Source organism: Candida oxycetoniae (assembly GCF_023343755.2).
Source record: "Candida oxycetoniae strain CBS 10844 chromosome Unknown scaffold5, whole genome shotgun sequence".
NCBI lineage: Eukaryota > Fungi > Ascomycota > Pichiomycetes > Serinales > Debaryomycetaceae > Lodderomyces > Lodderomyces oxycetoniae.
The window spans coordinates 19,618-34,447 of record NW_026055366.1 but is presented as its reverse complement, the minus strand read 5'-3'; the positions used below and the strand labels follow the sequence as shown (position 1 = coordinate 34,447).

Here is a 14,830-nt window from a genome sequence, read left to right as displayed (position 1 = left end):
ACTCCTTTCAATTGGTGCCAAAAACAACTCCTTTTGACTAGTGTTGCAAAAGATGATTCCCTCTCAATTGGTGTAGAAGACAACTCCCTATCACTACAGTTGCAAAATACAACTCCTCACACTACTGTTGTAGAAGACGACTCCTCATACTACTGTTGTAGAAGACGACTCCTCATACTACTGTTGTAGAAGACGACTCCTATCAAAGAGATTAAAACAAGTTCCTGTCCCATCTAGCGTTGTCGAAGATGACTCTCTCTCACTAGCGTCGTCCTCAACAACGCTATTGACTTCCTTTGCTCTCTCACTCGATGCCGCAAACTACACTATACTCTGCTTTACTCACTATTCTTTTCTATTTGCTTTGCTATCTTCTCTTCTACTCTGCTTCTCTCAATTGTTTCGTGGCACAATGGAGCAAAGAGAGATAGTGGAGAAGCATTGACTAGTGACACTATCGACACTATCGAGCGAAGCGAGATAGTAAAGCACTATCGACTAGTGACACTATCTCGCTTCGTCCTAGGTTCAAATTACATACCATCCTATTATAATAGTCCTTTTGCCCCTTGTTTGATGAAAGTTTACTTTTTCACTGATAAAAAAGCCTTTACCCCTGCAATGATCAACATAACTCGTCCCAGCATAGCTCGTCCCAGCATAACTCGTCCCAGCATAACTCGTCCCAGCATAACTCGTCCCAGCATAACTCGTCCCAGCATAACTCGTCCCAGCATAACTCGTCTCTCAGGATAACTCGTCTCTCAGGATAACTCGTCTCTCAGGATAACTCTTCTCTGCTTTACTTTGCTATACTCTGCTATGGTCTATTTTGCCTTCTCTGCAAACTCTACTCTGCTTTACCTGTTCTGGTCTATTTGCTCTTCTCTCATCGTCTCAACCGTTTTTCTCCACCAGGTTCGTCCCAGCTCGTCTCTGCTCTGATCTTCTCTGTTTAGTTCAGCTTTATTCTATTAGCTCTATTTTGCTAACTTTTCCCTGCTTTCTCCTCCTCCTCCTCCTCCTCCTCCTCCTCATCCTCCTCCTCCTTCTCTACTTTCTATTCTCCTGGATTGCAAGTTTCAACGCTTCAAAAGGAGAAGCTCTAAATTGCGGATTCTTCAAAACATTACTAAAATTCCTATTTTCCTCCTTCATTATTCGCTTGTATCCACTTGCCTTAACCGGATTTGGCTTATTACGATTGATTCTATTTGATTCAACAAAATCATTTCCCATGGCATTATCAAGACTTTTTATTTCTACGTCATTACTTGTTTTAGGTAAGTTATCTAAAATCTCATCCATTTTAGGCTTCAACTGCTCTTTTGCTTTCCTCTTTTGCCTTCGTAACGATGATTTACTTATACCGCCACTAGTATTAAATGTCACTTTATTAACCAATTGAGTGATGAATTTATCACTTTTCTCCTGCTGTTTCTGTTTCTTTGTTGCTTGACTTATACTTGGTAACAGTCCATGTTGCTCAAAACTCGAGTGTTGTTGTTTAAACTCAGATATCTTAGACACTAACTGAGCCCTCCTTTCGGACTTGCCTCTTAAAGAGGTCTTTTTCTTAATTCCCGCCTATTGTCATTTCCTAGTTAATATTGGCACTATTGGCACTATCGAGCACAGCGAGATAGTGGAGCTCCATTGACTAGTGACACTAGCTCCACTATCGAGTGACACTATCGAGTGACACTATTTTGACTCTCTTGATAGGTTCAAATTACATACCATCTTATTATAATAGTCCTTTTTCCCCTTGTTTGATGAAAGTTTACTTTTTCACTGATAAAAAAGCCTTTACCTCCTGCGATGATCATCTCATCGATACCAAATTCTTATGCAGGACGAGATTGATGACATTTTTTTTGCACCCAAACCACTATCAAGTAGAGCGAGATAGAAGAGCACACTGACTAAATGCCCACTATCGAGCAAAGCGAGATAGAAGAGCACACTGACTAAATCCCCACTATCGAGCAAAGCGAGATAGAAGAGCAACAAACCCGTGTGTTAGTAGCTTAGTAGCTTGTTACAACACTATCTCGCTCTGTTTACCTTGCTGGATAGTGTCGTTACTAGTATCGCTACAAAGTGTTACCCTATCGAGTAGAGCGAGATAGTGTCGATAGAGTCGGTGGCCGCTAGTCAGTGTTGCTTAACAGTGCTGCTCCACTATCTCGCTTCGCTCGATAGTGTCGGAAAAAAGAATACCAAAAGAGTAAAAAACTGATCAAATTGTCAATGATAAACAATCTAAAATTTTTAAAGAATTTTGTTCCTAAATTGGCACTGCTACTACTTTGGGAACTTTTCACTAAAAAAAACATTTCCAACGGTCAAACTTTGAAAAGAGGTCAAAACAAAAGAAAAATGTACTCTTTTTTCGATTTCCAATCGACACTATCGAGCGACACTATAGACTATCGAGCGACACTATAGACTATCGAGCGACACTATAGACTATCGAGCGACACTATAGACTATCGAGCGACACTATAGACTATCGAGCGACACTATAGACTATCGAGCGACACTATAGACTATCGAGCAGAGCGAGATAGTCTACATCTACATTCTATTGACTAGACGAGTGAAACGAGTCTAGTCTTTCTCTCTATAGACTATCGAGCAGAGCGAGATAGTCTACATCTACATTCTATTGACTAGACGAGTGAAACGAGTCTAGTCTCTCTCTCTCTGCTCAATAGTCTATATCTACACTCTATTGACTAGACTCGTTTCACTCGTCTGGTCTCTCTCTCTCTGCTCAATAGTCTATATCTACACTCTAAAACACTTGTTCAAATACGTTCAAGCACCTACTATAGGAAGCAAGCCAAACCTCAATGACATTACCGTTTTCGTAGAGATGATACAAATACTTTCACTTATTTCTCTTATCCTCTTTCAATTATCAGGTTTGCTGCCCCACTATCGAGTAAAGCGAGATAGTGGAGATAGTGGAGCTACTGGAGCTACTGGAGCTAGTGTCGTTGACAGTCAGTGCTACTGGAGCTAGTCAGTGCTACTGGAGCTACTGAAGCTAGTGTCGGTGACAGACAGAGCTACTGGAGCTAGTCAGTGCTACTGGAGCTACTGAAGCTAGTGTCGGTGACAGTCAGAGCTACTGGAGCTACTGGAGCTAGTCAGTGCTACTGGGGCTACTGGAGCTGGTGTCGGTGACAGTCAGAGCTACTGGAGCTACTGGAGCTAGTCAGTGCTACTGGGGCTACTGGAGCTGGTGTCGGTGACAGTCAGAGCTACTGGAGCTACTGGAGCTAGTCAGAGCTACTGGGGCTACTGGAACTAGTCAATGCTGCTCCACTAGCTCTCGATTCGCTCGATAGTGAAGCTACTGGAGCTAGTCAATGCTGCTCCACTATCTCGCTTCGCTCGATAGTGGGGCTAGTGTCGCTAGTCAGTGCTGCTCCACTATCTCGCTTCGCTCGATAGTGAAGCTTGTGTGAAAAATTGCTTCATCAAAAGCGAGAAGCTCAAACCAACAAACAAAAACAAAGTTGATCTCATCGCTAAGGTTTATCAAGTTGAGAGTTGAACCTGATTGTGACCATTACCAGCACCGCCCATCGTCATAGCCTAAAATTATCATAGCCCATCTGTATTTCTTACAGTTTTTTGCTGCAAATACCAAGGCGCACCCGTTAGAAAGCACTCTTTACCGAGGATAAATCAAGCCCCGCCCCGAAAAGAAAATGAATGTTAACATTACCGATGATCTTGGTCGAACAGGTAGTTTGCAAACCCCCGAGAATAACCCACAAGGGTTTATGCCTACTCCGCAAGGATCAACAGGAACTACGGTTACAAGCTCGAGCATCACACCATTGATGAAAACTGAAGATATGACGCAAGTATCGGGATTAATGCTAGATGAAGAGCTTAATATGCTTTTGGCAAACTCACAATTACAGGAACAAGACAATACAAGGCTATCCTCAACAGAACCTAGAACTCGTGGTGACGGCGATAAGGAACCTTTACTTGAAATCAAAAAAGAGCACAAACAGTCAGACACAATACTTGCTAATGCTAATTTCCTACCACAAGTTCCAAGCCTAGCGTCTTTGGATCCTGTAAATGAAACTACTGCAAAGCCATCAACAGGCACTAATGAGCCTGTGCGTGAACCATCAACAGGCACTAATGAGCCTGTGCGTGAACCATCAACAGAAACCAATGAACTCGCGTGTAAATCCTCCACCTCCACCTCCACAGCCACGGCCACAACCAGTAATGACAACAACAACAATATTAACAACAATATACTGAAACAAAAAATGGAATCATCCAAAAAGGACTCGGCCTCAGCACCGAAATCAAGTCAAGATGATGATGAAAACCAGCGCGCTAGAGTGTCTGCATACGCTAGACTAGATTTTGACAATTATATGTTTTACGTTCAGACACTACAAGTTGTGCTCGGGCGCAAATCTCAAGACGAGCTAATCCAACAGAATGTGGATGTTCATTTATCGGAAAAAAAGGCCATATCAAGAAGACATGCAAAGATTTTTTATAATTTTGGAACTCAAAGATTCGAAATATCGGTATTGGGTAAAAATGGAGCATTTGTAGATGAAACATTTGTTGAAAAGGGTTTAACAATCCCATTAACTGGCGGAATGAAAATACAAATTGGTGATATACCATTTTATTTCATTCTTCCTGATGAACCACCTAATGATGAATCAAATGCTAATGGTGCTAAGGCTGGTCCAAAGCAATTCAATCCCAGTGATGCCATAAACTTGAAATCTAATTTATTCTCTAAAACTCCAACACCAAAGAGCTCACCAAAAAGGAAAATTCCCGAATTGAATGAAGTTTCGGAATTGCTGCCGACAGCTGTTGCAAATACCACCAATACTAATATAATTGCCAATGCCAATGCTAAAAACAATACCAGCACCAACACCAACACCAATACCAGCACCAACACCAACACCAGCACCAACACCAACACCAACACCAATACCAATAACATTGCACAGCGGAAAAAATCAATTAATAGGCGGGATTCCTTATTGAAGATTAGAAGATTATCAACTACGCGGCCAAAGTCGCAAAGCACTAGCGACGAAATTAATGAATTGCTAAAAGGCATTGGATTGAACCCAATTACAGATCAGAGTGAAGACAGTGCGATGGATCTCGATGAGCAAATTCGTCTTCTTTTGGATGAAGATGCGACACATCTAGGTGCAGACAATCAAGACGACGACATTACCAAATTGTCTGGCTTTAATGAATCAGCTATAGCGGACGACGACGAAGAAGAAGAACAACAAGAAGACGAACAAGAAGAAGAAAATGAAGTTAATGATGATAATGATGGTGCACAAGACTTGGGGAATATTGTCAAAAGCTTTAATCAAGCAGATAACGAAATCAAAGAGTTGGGCACGCAAGTACATGAGGTAGGTTTGGAAATTGATGAATTGGCAAAGACATCCAGCGAGTATAATCAGAACTTGATCAAAGAAAAAGAACTTAAAAAGAAAGGTTTGGAGGATTTAAAGAAACAGAAGGAATTGCATTTACAGCAGAGGAGGTACTCATATGTGAAAAATGCAGGACCTATTAGGGCAACACCTTTGATGGGGAAGCCTGCTTCAATCCAGCCACCTGCATCGTCATCAATTTATAGCCGAATCAATGGTTTGGATAAACCAGGTTTTCCCTCAATGGTTCAGAAAGCAATACCTAATCAACCACCCCCACCGAAGTTAATTGCGCCTGTCCATATAATAACAGCCGAGCCTTCAGCAATAAGATCTCGACCACCTTTGCGAGCCATTACAGTGAGCGACGCTTCTTATCTTTCATCGTTTTACTACCCCAAAACCATTGAAGAACCTTCAAAATACCCCAAACCAAAAGGAAAGAAAGTCGCACCAAGAAAATCAGCTAAACGTGTTTATGCCGCTGATGAAATACCCGAAAAGTGTCGAGTCAAGCCAAACTTGAGTTTCAATACCATGGTTACAGTAGTTTTGAAAACACCAACTGCCGCTCAAAATGGTTTAACAATTAATGAGATTATTGAGTCCATCAAGGAGATATATCCATATTACAAGTACTGTCCAGAAGGATGGCAAGCGGCTATTGACCATTGTGTGAAATTCTCCAAATGCTACAAAGGTATTTTCAAAAAAGGATCTGAGTGGCAGTATGTCATTGACGAGTTGTATCTAGATGAAAGAAATACAATAAAGGAACAACAAAGACAAATAGTTGAAGCAAAAGCTCAAGCAGAGCTCAAAAGACGAGAAGAGTTCCAACAAAAGCAAAGATTAGAAACTCAACAACAACAACAACAATTCAGCAATCAAATGTATATGAATAGAACCGCCAATTTTCCACAACCTCAGTATCCCCCCAAAATGCAATCTATGCCTCCGCAAGGACCATCAGTTGCTGCTAGTAATAATAATAATAATAATAATAATAGTGCACCGTTTGCTCAACCTTCGCCAGTGCATTATAAACCTGCCAATAATGTGAGTGTCTCCCCAGCTCCTCCTCAGCCAATAGCTCAAGAAATGCCATCTATCAATGACCCAAAAACACAAAAGTCTCTAGAGTACTTGAGGAAAGAATTGTTCAGTTTATATAAAACTCGGAATCTTTCGTATGATAGGGAAACAGCAACCAGTTTAATCACGAAAGCGCTAGCTACTACCATTGCTCAAGTTAATAGCATTGGTGCTAAAGCTGGTTGTGGTCAAAATGCTTTAGGTTTCTTGGTGGAAAAGGCACCTCAACAAGTGAGCAAGATTTTGGGTATTGCATTGACAAAATCTATCAAGGAACATGATGGTGGAGGATCAAAACCATCCACACCAGCTCCAACTCATCCCTTGCCCTTGGCATCGGGGTCGGGATCGGGATCGGGACCTGTGTCATCATCGCCCCAACCTCTACCTCAAATTGCACCTCAGACTACACAATTGCAGACTGCTCAACCTCAGACTACTCAATTGCAGACTGCTCAACCTCAGACTGTTCAATCTCATGTTCAACCTCAGACTGCTCAACCTCAGACTGCTCAACCTCAAACTGCTCAACCTCAGACTGCTCAACCTCAAACCACTCAAGCTTTTAATAATGAAAATACATCTATCCAACCTAGAAGCCATGTAACAACAGTAGAAGATAATGCAAACGACTTAGCTCTGCAATCTTCTTCTTTACCAATGACCAAACTTACAGCTCAATTGTCATCACCGCCTTCTTCGGAAACACAAACATCCACAACTCAACCACCCGGGTCCATTGCATCACAGCCTACAAACTTTTCGTCACCAGCAACTCAATCCATCGCGATTTCTCCAAACACGCAAACTGCACCAGCAGTAAAAGTAGAGAAAAATAACTCGCCATCACCGCAATCCTCCCTGAACATTCCCAAAGCGTTGTCATTACCACGGCCGCCGCTGTTTGGAAAGCCATTCTCCTTGAATAAGCCAGGCTTTTACGGAAGACCCCAAGCATATGGCAAACCGCCTGGTGTAGGCTTGGGATTATCGAGACCACCAACTTTCTTATCCAACAAACCTACATACCAAACTGGCAATAAAAGAGATTCCGACTCGAGAGATTACGAAAACGAGCAAGCAAATAAGATGGCCAGAATTTAGCAAAAAGCAAAACGTATCTATGTATCTATATATATCTTACGTAAATTTATAGACCTCTGGCACAACATGTATTATTTATTGGTTTAAGTTATTACCCATTGTGATGGGATTTTGATTTTTATGCGAACATACAAAAAGATAAAGTGGCAAAAAATAAAAGGCCAGTAAATAGCCAGAATACTTGAACAAAGGTTAGTTGAGAGTACAATCGGAATTGATTCAAGAGTCCTCCCTTTTTCATATATACAAAGACACGACTACTCATATCACTGCTGTTTTCCTTCTCTGCCTGTTATGAATACACTAGTGCAGAAATACTCAAACGTCAACAATAATGACATTTTAAGCGAAATAGAGTCTATTAATCAATCGCGTTCGTCGAATCCTCAGTTGAGCTTAGCACCATCAATTGCCGTCCCGCCAATATCGCAGCCTACTGATTTCTTAAGAGCGCACACCGATGACGCTTCGAATCCCGATTGTAAGATAAAAATAGCCCATGGTACGACAACATTAGCGTTCCGTTTCCAGGGCGGGATTATAGTTGCAGTTGATTCTCGAGCAACTGCGGGAAATTGGATTGCATCTCAAACGGTTAACAAGGTTATTAGAATAAATTCAATGTTACTAGGTACGATGGCCGGTGGTGCTGCCGATTGTCAGTTTTGGGAGACTTGGTTAGGTACACAGTGTAGGTTACATGAATTACGAGAAAAGGAGCGTATTTCAGTAGCCGCTGCTTCGAAAATATTGAGCAACTTGGTGTACTCGTATAAGGGGATGGGATTGAGTATGGGTACTATGGTTTGTGGTCATACTAAAAAGGAAGGTCCCACTATATACTATGTTGATTCGGATGGTACGAGGTTAAAAGGTGATTTGTTTTGTGTTGGTTCGGGTCAAACTTTTGCCTATGGTGTTTTGGATAGTGAGTATAAGTGGGATTTAACGGTTGAGGAGGCATTATACCTAGGTAAGAGAAGTATATTGGCTGCGACTCATAGAGATGCATATTCTGGTGGTTCGATCAATTTGTACCATGTTAATGAAGAAGGATGGACGTATCATGGTAACTACAATGTTGGAGAGTTGTTTTGGGAAATTAAAGAGAAGGAGCAATCTTTTGTCAATGTTGATGGATGAGAGATGAGCGACACTATCGAGCGAAGCGAGAGAGGGGACACTGACTTGCTCCACTTTCGAGCAAAGCGAGATAGTGGACCACACTACCTATACCTCCACTGACTTGCTCTACTATCGAGCGAAGCGAGATAGTGGAGCACACTACCTCCACCAACACTGACTTTCTCCACCTCCACTGACTTGCTCCACCTCCACTGACTTGCTCCACCTCCACTGACTTGCTCCACCTCCACTGACTTGTTCCACTCTCTCGCTTATGCTCGATAGTAGAGTTCTCACACACACTGGAATTATAAATTCTCTAAACTAAACTTATTGAATATAGTAACTGACTCATTGTTCACAATTGTAAGCGAGTAATCATTGCCCAAAGAGGCCCAGCCAGGTTTATTGTAAACAATTATCTCACGTGATCTATCAACCAATAGCCATTTTTCAACTCTCTCATCTCACAAACTACAATTTGTGTTGAGTCTGAGTGAAATTTGTGTGGTTTCTTTTCTATCACGTGTATATGTACATTGTTAGGGTTTGTGATTTAAGATTCTCTCTTTTTTTTTGGCTGGGTCTTCCCGCTCTTATTGTATGGGACTTTCTTTTTTTCACACCGCTACCATCGAAATTGAGTAATACCAATTGAAAAATTATTCCCATAGGTAAAGAGATTTATCCTTGTACCATCATACAACGAACCAATAATAGCCAAAGATGGTATGTTGAATATTTATCCTATGTTTCATATGGAACAGGAGGTGTTATAGGTTGGATAAAGGTTTCGATATGGCAAGAAGGATTGTATTTTGACTCCTACCTTCCATTATGGATATTTTTTTTTTGGAGAAAGAAATTTCAATCATCAAGATTTTACAGAAACCATAGAGCAAGTGTAGAAATGACAAGAGGCTCATAGATAAAAAGTCCCCTTTTTTTTTGCACATTTTGGGAATCACATTTCTCCTCCTTCATCCAACTCATTAGCCTAAATTTATTCTTTTTCTTACTTTTTTGCTTAGAATACTAACATTTTCTCTCATGTCACAGTCTACCAAAACTCAAAATCCTATGCGTGAATTGCGTATCGAGAAATTAGTCTTGAACATTTGTGTTGGTGAGTCCGGTGATAGATTAACCAGAGCCTCAAAAGTTTTAGAACAATTATCTGGTCAAACCCCAGTGCAATCAAAAGCAAGATACACAGTGAGAACTTTTGGTATTAGAAGAAACGAAAAGATTTCTGTTCATGTCACCATTAGAGGACCAAAAGCTGAAGAAATCTTGGAAAGAGGTTTGAAAGTTAAGGAATATCAATTAAGAAATAAAAACTTTTCAGCTACAGGAAACTTTGGTTTCGGTATCGATGAACATATCGATTTAGGTATCAAATACGACCCATCTATTGGAATTTATGGTATGGACTTCTACGTTGTTATGGGAAGAGCAGGAGCTAGAGTTACAAGAAGAAAGAGAGCTAGATCAACCATTGGTAACAGTCACAAAACTAATAAAGAAGATACCATTCAATGGTTTAAGGTTAAATACGATGCTGAAGTGTTGGACAAATAAGTGACTTTTTAAATACCGGTTTAGCATTAATGTAATATCTTTTTTTTGGAAAAAAAGGAAAATGAAAACTACACACTTTTGGTGTTGTTTTTGTAGATTCTGTTTGATGGGCAACTTGGGCATTGTTGTTGACTTGACCATGTTTGAGTGTAGCATACTGTTGAATGTTATGATAAACGAAAAATAAAGTGGTACTGCTTTATTTGATGAGTTGAAATCTCTAAAAATACCTAAAAGGTGTAATAAGTGTTTTATTTACATCCTTGAAATCGGGCTTTCTTTTTTATCTTTTCTTTATTGACTGAAAATTTCTTCTATAGTATACCTCTGAAGCAATAGCTACAACTGTGGTTGATTTCATGTACATTTTACACATACTAAAAAGGAAAACAAATTCCGCACTTCCATTCTATCAATTAGGAACCCAGAGCCTATAACCCGTACAATGCTCTTTCTTTGGTTAATTACCACAAAATTTCATGTGTTGATACAATCGCTATTGGAGCTTAAACCAATATAGTCTACATCAATAATTAGCTTATGCGCACGGTGGTTTTAGTTGTCTCTATTTTTGAGCCGATCCATTAAAAGGTTACCAAACAATCACCACGCAAAAACTGTAAACATACCTCCCCTGCTTGTACATCCTTCTGAAATGTTCTCTTACCGGTGAAAACATGGAGTTTTCAACTCCTCTAACTCCCTCCCTCCCCCTTTGGTAGCTAGTTCATCACTTGACTTGTTTGCCTTACATTATTCAATTTAATCCTTATCAAGTGTACAAGCTAGATCTAAATAGATCTCTTTTTCCTTGCCTCGCCTCTTTTCTTGTTACTTTTCCGCTCTTTTCGCCTGTTCCTTACTCTGCTCCGCCTCTAACCCCATGTATGTACATACGCAATAAATACTTTCATTACATAGATCTTGAAGTAGAAAACGTATACACTCTAAACTAGTGACTCATACTGAAGGTACCATATAAAGCTCTCTTGACCCCATTGGGCTGGTGAAAATCTCGATTTTGAACCTATCTACTGGTGGTTATTAGTTATTAGTTATTGGTTATTAGTGGTGGTTATTGACAAGAGAATTGTATGGAGAAAAAATAAAAAGACCAATATATGTAAATACATTTATCAGTCTAAACACGGTGATACTTGAGCATGATATCATGGTTACGATAGATTACGAGCCATTAACGCACTTGAAATACATTGATGAGTATGTGGGTCCCGAGGAGAGAGCACATGTGGAGCAACTTGTGCGACTAGAATTGGCTAGTCAGTTTAATGCCAATATCAATAATTTAACAAACCATACGAATAATGTTGAGGCTGATACTGTTGCCATTGCCGAAAATCTGCTAATAGTGGATACGGATATATCAAGCAATTTACCTATACATCCATTGGTGGAACAGCTAGTACCCTCTATAGGCAACGACTTGCAATTTGAGCGCCGGAATGTTGTGGATATGAGGCTCCAGAGGTACGAAGAAGAAGAGCTGGATAACGATGAAGGGGAGGATGAGGAAGATGTAGAAGGCGTGGAGGAAGGAAAGAAGAACAAGGGCGTGGATATGACGAAATACGCCGATTTCAATATAATTTCACCAGCAGAGCCAGGCTCCTCCTCCTCCTCCTCTTCTTCTTCAGCTGAGGAGAGAGATGGTATCAATTATACCAATTTATATATTACACTTGGCCACGCGACACTACGTCAAAGGAATTTGGACCTATTTGCACAAAATCAAGAAGCATTAAAAGGCTTGCAAAAGCAGCATCTTGAGGAGTTGAGAAACTACAACCAGATGCTCGCCAACGGCTTGAATAAGAAAAGAATTATGGTTGATGAAGTTGAAGAGATGAGGAAAAAAAGACAATTGAATGATTATAAACCTGTCTATGACTACTTGGACAATCGATGGAAACAAGGTATTAACACTGCCCTCAATGTTTCGATCGAAAAGGCAAGAAAAGCATATGAAGAGTCTTGATCCTTAAATTTATGGCACTATCGAGCGAAGCGAGATAGAGATTATAAATCCGTAAGCTTGAACTATAATTTATAGTCTCTATCGAGCAAAGCGAGATGGAGACTATATATCCATAAGCTTGAACAATAATTTATTGTCGGTAGTGTCATTAGTCAGTGTTGCTCCACTATCTCGCTCTGTTCGATAGTGTCACTCGATAGTGTCACTCGATAGGGTCACTCGATAGGGTCACTCGATAGTGTTACTCGATAGTGTTACTCGATAGTGTTTATGTATTCAGTAATGGCTTCCTGCCATCTTTCCTTTTCAGATAAATCATATCTGTTTTATTACCACCAACATTAACTACTCTAGGACACCCTTCTCGATGTTTCTCTAAGCGACAACACTCCAAACAATAATAAGCGTCAACCCCATTCTCATTATTAATCCCTAAATTATTACCACACAATATACATTTGTTAATCAAATACTCAATAGAACAATCTTGACAAATGTGAACTATTGAACTTGGTTTAACAAATGAATCACATATGGGACACTTACCATCACAATTTGTACATAGTTGCCCTATACTCTTGCCCGGCTGTTTCATACACTGTACCAAATCGTATTGATGTCGCGACATCGCAATCAATCCCTCCCTTTACTACTTTACTTCCACCTGGTTTCAGCCTTGTCCTTGGTTTTATCCCAAACCAGCGCCGCCCTAAAGCTTGGAAATCCTCGCCCTAAAGGCTTTTCCAATTTTTTTTTTTTTTTCTGCTGTCTGGTTAACTCTTTTTTTTCTTTTGCAGCCTTATCGCAGAAAGATTACTTGAAGGGAAAACTCAAACCGTTGAAAGTAGCTTGGCAAGACGGGGGGGGTCGGCAATTCTGTGACTGTCTGTTTGTTTTTTTTCTGTGACTGTCTGCGTCTGTTTATTTGTCTGTGTGTCTGTTGGTCTGTTGGTCTGTGTTTTTTCACGATGGACTTGTGTGGTTTGGATGATGAGTGTATTATCTGTTTTGACCATATTCAAGACAATGATCTAATAGGGAAAGTACCATGTTGTCCTACTAAGCTTTATCACAAGAAATGTATTGAAATTTGGTCGTCAAAATCAAATAGTTGTCCAACATGTCGCAATAATTTTTATCAAGTTGAAATCCTGAGCAAATGTGATCCTTTGAATATTATTCATGTAATTGATGTCAAGGATAGACTTTTACCTAATTCCGCCATCAATCAAATTCCTGCACGGTATATCATAAATGATGCTACACTACTGCTGAGTCTTATGGAAGATCCTGTGCAGTCAACTACTAATTTTTGTTGTATATGCACTTTGACTAGGCGCAGTGATTTTACTCAAAGGATACTGTGTTATTATTGTGGTTCGAATTTCCATTTAACTTGTCTTGGAATAAGGAACAACATTGTTGAGGACTCTTTTTATTGGTTTTGTCCCATGTGTGATTCGAGTCAGGAGACATTGATACCGCGAAGTGGGGCTGGACTCAGAAGAACGGTGGCGGTATCTGATTCTATGCATCCAATGAGAAAATCCAATAGTAGTAACGGACTAGTAATATTCAACGAGAATGGTGAAATTGATGATACTTTTTTATATGAAGATGATTATTTTGAAATGCAAGTGCCCAAGCTAAATACAGATGGTATACCAGTGTCGGCTAGAGTCATGAATGGGGGTGTCTTATCGCGAAGAGAGCAGAAACAAAGAGAAAAATTAACTAGAGAAGAAGTTAGCTCTTGGGAAGTTTTTGATCAAGCTCTCAAGGAAAAAGAAACTTTAGCTTGTAGTCAAGCTTCTTCAATTGCCGCTGCCGCCGCTGCGGTTAACTCACAGTCTCTAGATGAAGCTCAAGATAAAACTACTAAAAGGAAAAGGCGGAAGCGTTTGGTTGATAGAACATCTTCTCCTCCCTTGCAACTAGAGACAACAACAGCAACTCAGTCAAGTCGTATAACAAGTCTAATCAGTGAGCTCAAAACAGCGAAAAAGCAGCATACAAGTCAAACTCTGTTACTACAAGCACCACCACCATCGCAAACTCCTCATATTCCAAAATATACTGCACAATCCTCAATCACTTCAGAGTCTACTTCCACGTCTCTAGCAAATAGTCCAATGGAGCTGGTATCTTATTCATCTAGTGATGATAATGAGTATGTTATACCCAAAAGAGAATTATCATTTGATGAAAAATCAATTATCCAAAAATATCTACGAAGTAAGTTGAAGTGCAGGTACAAACCTGGTGATTGTTCGTCAAACTACATTTCAAACGAAGAACAATTTATCAAAATTAATAAGAAGATTTCACGCAAAATATATAGTCATATTGTCAACTCGACATGCGAAATAGAGGAGTATTTTAAAAATGAGTGTAAGTTGAGAGACGTTATTGATGGATATATTGAAACGTGAAGAAACATTTTTACACCAAGTGA

At 40.0% G+C, this 14,830-nt stretch overlaps 6 protein-coding genes across 6 annotated transcripts; 5 read left to right on the top strand and 1 right to left on the bottom strand. All coding sequences in view use genetic code 12, as the record gives it.

The window, feature by feature from the left end:
* Positions 1-1,053: 1,053 nt before the first annotated feature.
* On the bottom strand, positions 1,054-1,743 carry KGF56_000759 (uncharacterized protein; the record flags this gene model as incomplete). The annotated part of the gene is made up of 2 exons (XM_049326702.1): positions 1,054-1,575; positions 1,741-1,743. 2 exons carry the CDS (start codon positions 1,741-1,743, stop codon positions 1,054-1,056), a joined length of 525 nt encoding a protein of 174 aa, XP_049182024.1.
* Positions 1,744-3,725: 1,982 nt separating this feature from the next.
* On the top strand, positions 3,726-7,673 carry FHL1 (Fhl1p; the record flags this gene model as incomplete). The annotated part of the gene is made up of 1 exon (XM_049326701.1): positions 3,726-7,673. The coding sequence occupies one exon, from the start codon at positions 3,726-3,728 to the stop codon at positions 7,671-7,673; it is 3,948 nt and encodes a 1,315-aa protein (XP_049182023.1).
* Positions 7,674-7,967: 294 nt separating this feature from the next.
* Positions 7,968-8,816, top strand: PRE2 (proteasome core particle subunit beta 5; the record flags this gene model as incomplete). Its single annotated transcript, XM_049326700.1, has 1 exon — positions 7,968-8,816. The coding sequence occupies one exon, from the start codon at positions 7,968-7,970 to the stop codon at positions 8,814-8,816; it is 849 nt and encodes a 282-aa protein (XP_049182022.1).
* A 708-nt stretch (positions 8,817-9,524) lies between these two features.
* RPL11 (60S ribosomal protein uL5) lies at positions 9,525-10,379 on the top strand (the record flags this gene model as incomplete). The annotated part of the gene is made up of 2 exons (XM_049326699.1): positions 9,525-9,527; positions 9,858-10,379. 2 exons carry the CDS (start codon positions 9,525-9,527, stop codon positions 10,377-10,379), a joined length of 525 nt encoding a protein of 174 aa, XP_049182021.1.
* A 1,171-nt stretch (positions 10,380-11,550) lies between these two features.
* KGF56_000755 (uncharacterized protein) lies at positions 11,551-12,375 on the top strand (the record flags this gene model as incomplete). Its single annotated transcript, XM_049326698.1, has 1 exon — positions 11,551-12,375. The coding sequence occupies one exon, from the start codon at positions 11,551-11,553 to the stop codon at positions 12,373-12,375; it is 825 nt and encodes a 274-aa protein (XP_049182020.1).
* Positions 12,376-13,826: 1,451 nt separating this feature from the next.
* KGF56_000754 (ubiquitin-protein ligase) lies at positions 13,827-14,807 on the top strand (the record flags this gene model as incomplete). Its single annotated transcript, XM_049326697.1, has 1 exon — positions 13,827-14,807. One exon carries the CDS (start codon positions 13,827-13,829, stop codon positions 14,805-14,807), a length of 981 nt encoding a protein of 326 aa, XP_049182019.1.
* Between the last annotated feature and the right edge of the window lie 23 nt (positions 14,808-14,830).